This window comes from Scardinius erythrophthalmus, assembly GCF_964197995.2.
Source record: "Scardinius erythrophthalmus genome assembly, chromosome: 15".
Classification (NCBI taxonomy): Eukaryota; Metazoa; Chordata; class Actinopteri; order Cypriniformes; family Leuciscidae; genus Scardinius; species Scardinius erythrophthalmus.
In genome coordinates, this window is record NC_138235.1 from 37,045,352 (window position 1) to 37,049,366 (window position 4,015).

Below are 4,015 nucleotides of genomic sequence, written 5' to 3' on the forward strand. Positions count from 1 at the left end.
CGTGTTTAAAATCTGATACTGACTCGATCTGATACTTCATTCTCACTCCGGAATAAAGTTGGGAGGCTTGGTCTTCGTGATGACGGATCTCAGAGGCTCGGGAAAAGTAAAAGAAGGCCTTAATAATTTATGATGGTCTCAGCTTTTCAAAGCACTCGAGCGAATCCCGTTTCCCCTGACATTTAATTTGTCTGGAAATCAGCGAGCGTGGAAGTCTGATTATCCCTCCACAAATCTGAGCTTTCACATCACTGCACATCTGAAACACTGTCAATATCACAAGCCACGACCCATCAGCAAATCATGATGCATCTGATCATCTGATTCTGCTCACGCTGATGAACTGATGATCTGAGAAATGACTAAACCATGGCATCATCAGAGCAAACGAGAAAGGTCATTAACATGATGTTAATAACACGGTATTCTAAGTATTTAAAATGTCTGAATGTCATTTTCATGCATGTAAGCCAATGCATATATCACAATAGGCCTATTGTGGTACTTTTTGAAAGGAATAAATTGTGATTTAAATTTCACATGCATCCACATGAAAGAAACCACAGTCCAATTGCAGATCAATTGAATTGATTATTCATATTTGCATATTATATATATATATATATATATATATATATATTAGTCAAACCAAACATTATTCATACACCAGATATCATTTTTGATATTTTTTACTAGTGTGTGCAGGACACTATAGTTCATTTGTGTAAGTGAGGAGAGCAAAATAAAGTAAACTGTGACATATTACACCCAAATATTCTTCATACAGTGACTAATAACATTTATAAACATTTGGGACCAAAAATGATTCCGACACTTTGAGCTGATCATGTTTTGCTGAAGTGTTTTGTCTTTAATTGCTAATGCTCTTTTCACACACAGACTGAACACAATGAAGCATTGCTTGGTGATTGCTTGATCTAAACTGGTATTATGTAATTGTGTAGTTAAATTTAACAGCTGACCGATATTCATCATAATTCATCAGTGAGACAGTCTAACAGAAGGACGGACAAAACCTGTGACATATCAACTGATTTCATAACTCATAATTTATTATAATTTTCTGAACCATAGCGAATAAACTGATAATGAGAGAAATGTTGAAGTGTCTGAATACATGTTGGTTTGACTGTATATATATATAGCATGTTTCTATTGGATCATTTCACAACATCCTCTGATATACTGCTCTGTGTGAGCGGGAGACTATAAATGATTTGTGCAGCCTGTCAGTGAACCAAAAGTATGAAATATACGTTATAGATCTCATTATTTTAGGTTCTACCTTGAGCAGATATACTGTACGGCCCGGATGATATATGAATGATACCAGGGTCGTTTAGGATGCATTTGATTGTAAATGAGTCGTGAAATGGAAATTGTGGTGTTTAATGTAGAGTAAATGTGTGTGTGTGCTCAACTTTGACCTGAGACTGAATGACACTGAGATGTTTTATATGGTGCAAAAGCAGCAGTGACTCAATAGCGCCACCAAGCGGTGAGAGTGTGAACTCCAGTCAAGACACGCGCCATTGAGTGAAATAATACTTGGACTCATTAAAGCCATTAAAGAGACAAAACAGAATAAAATGATTCCTCCACGACATAGATCTCATGTTGTTTCAACATGCACTTCTGGAAGACTGAGGAATGGATGGGGAATGAGTTGGAGAAGAACTCCAAAGAGAGAGAGAGAGAGAGAGAGAGAGAGAGAGAGAGAGAGAGAGAGAGAGAGAGAGAGAGAGAGAGAGAGAGAGAGAGAGAGAGGTTCAGTCTCACCTCTGCAGGATGAAGGTGTCTAGTGACTCGAGGTCAGAGGTCAGATGTTTCACAGGACAAACATGATTTATCAGCAAACATGAGCGCAGACTGAGTGTGTGTTCGCTGATGTTCATGTTGTTTTTCTCTGTCTGTATTAAACTCCTCCATCAGCAGGTTCTGTAGAGGAGAGAACAGCACCGGCCCTTCGCGAGATTCCCTGAGTCCTCATAACCGCATATTAAAACCCAGAGGGAAATTCAAATTAGCCATTACTCGGCACAGAGAAATTAGCATTGTGAGGTTTATTAATGGTCCAGTTTTAATGAGGGTAATTATTTGCACCTGCAAGTTAATCATTCGCTGACTAAATCAACCTGACTCTGGTTGTACTGGACTGTGAGGTCACATGGATATATAAAACAACTTTATATTTCCATCTGATTATTATTATTAGCAAGGGTGCCAGATGAGTGTTTGATAAGAGCGCCATCTGCTGGTCCTTAATGTGCTTACTGTTTCAGCTACATAATACCATTTTCAAAGGCTGTTTACACTTTACATACACTGTTTAATGCTTACTATTTTGTAAAAAGTAGTGTGTAACTGTATGCAACAATAAACTTATGCAACATTGTCACTATAAATAGTTATTTTGCATTTTTTTAAAGCAATTATGTGTTAAATTGTCTCACTTTTAGCATTTTCTCACATTTCTCTGTTTAAAACACGAGACGCAAGGTCACCTACATGTGCAAGTCAAGTTCTCGAGATGTTTTTTTTTTTTTAAGCTGAACTACTTTTAACCTGGAAAAGCTCGTCCGTCTAGCGCGTTTACATTGAAAGACAACAAATCAGGTCCTCCTCGAAATCGGGTCTCCATTAGGACCCCGGACCCCAAAATTACTTTTAATAGATTAGATTATTATTAACTGATTACAGTTCCTACAAAATGTTATGATAAATGCTGTTTAACTATGTTATAATGACCAATAATCTCTGTATTTGTTATTTTATGTGCTAGCATAGCATAGTTAATTACCTTATTAGCCTGATAGCTTAGTTTATACACACATTTGCACTTACACTGTATGCTAGACGAGTATGAGCAGTATGATGTGTTATTCCAGAAATAGCTAAAGATAATAAAACATAATTAATGTTTAGTTAAAAATACTTGAAACAAACATGACTGTTTGGAACGACATGGATAACAAAACCAGCATTGGATCATCGATTTTGATGTAAATGTTCTCTCAGAATAAGCATCTTTATACTGCCTTTTAAACCTAAATTAAATGTCAAGTAGGTTTATCCTGATTTAAACCATTAAAATTATCTTATAGAAGAGCATTGAGAGCAGTTACAGCATCTCATCAGATGTTAAGAAAAAATATTCTGCAAGATCACGAGTGATTTTAGCTCAAAAGGTTTATTCATGTTGTCAGAACAAAGACAATCCATCAATATGATAATCTATAATATTGACATCACAAACATCATCATCATCCCTTCTGCTGCTGAAACCATGAATCAGTGCTCAACAAATACACATCTTAAACTTCAAACCTTTATAACTAAAAACACTGCAACTGGAATTTAAAAACATAATTCCCGAGTCAATTTAAATGGACTTAAGTTCAAAATCAGATTTTATTTGTACTTAATTTTAAAAGTCTACACACGTTCGTTTCGCTGCTGGCCACTTTTAAAGTGGTTTATATAAAGTAAACAGGTAAACCAATTATGCAGAAAAGCCCTATTACAAAAATATTGCTATTGTACAACCACATAAACACGAATCACACTCACCAAAGCACTTGATCCGGTCATAAGAATTGTCCCAGACAACTCGACCTCACAAAAGATCAAAATCATAAAACAAACATCAAATCACACAAAACTAGAACTCATACACATGCACATTTATGATTTACACAGCTATGTCTCTGTCCAAATAGACAAAACACACATTCAACCAAAAGACAAAAAGCTGCCTTCAGAAAACAGAATAAAGCAAATCCCAGAAAAATCTACATGCAAAAGCTCAATTTGCATTAAATTACACACTTATAAAATGAAGAGCTTATCAAACATTGTCCTCATGAACTTCAGAGCCCTTTATAATCAAACCTACTCTACCAAAATGCATTTATATATTCCACTAAAATGACATTATATCATTATAATCCTTTCAAATGACATATATTTATATATATACTTCGTCTGACATTCT

At 35.5% G+C, this 4,015-nt stretch overlaps 1 protein-coding gene across 1 annotated transcript in view; it reads right to left on the bottom strand.

Annotated features, from left to right (window-relative positions):
- Positions 1-3,284: 3,284 nt before the first annotated feature.
- Positions 3,285-4,015, bottom strand: part of LOC308703234 (beta-catenin-like protein 1) — a gene marked incomplete at its 3' end in the record, with an annotated part of 18,632 nt that continues 17,901 nt past the window's right edge. Inside the window, exon 10 of the mRNA XM_081386555.1 lies at positions 3,285-3,299. Coding sequence (XP_081242681.1) covers positions 3,285-3,299 — 15 coding nt within the window. The remainder of the gene's footprint in view (positions 3,300-4,015) is intronic.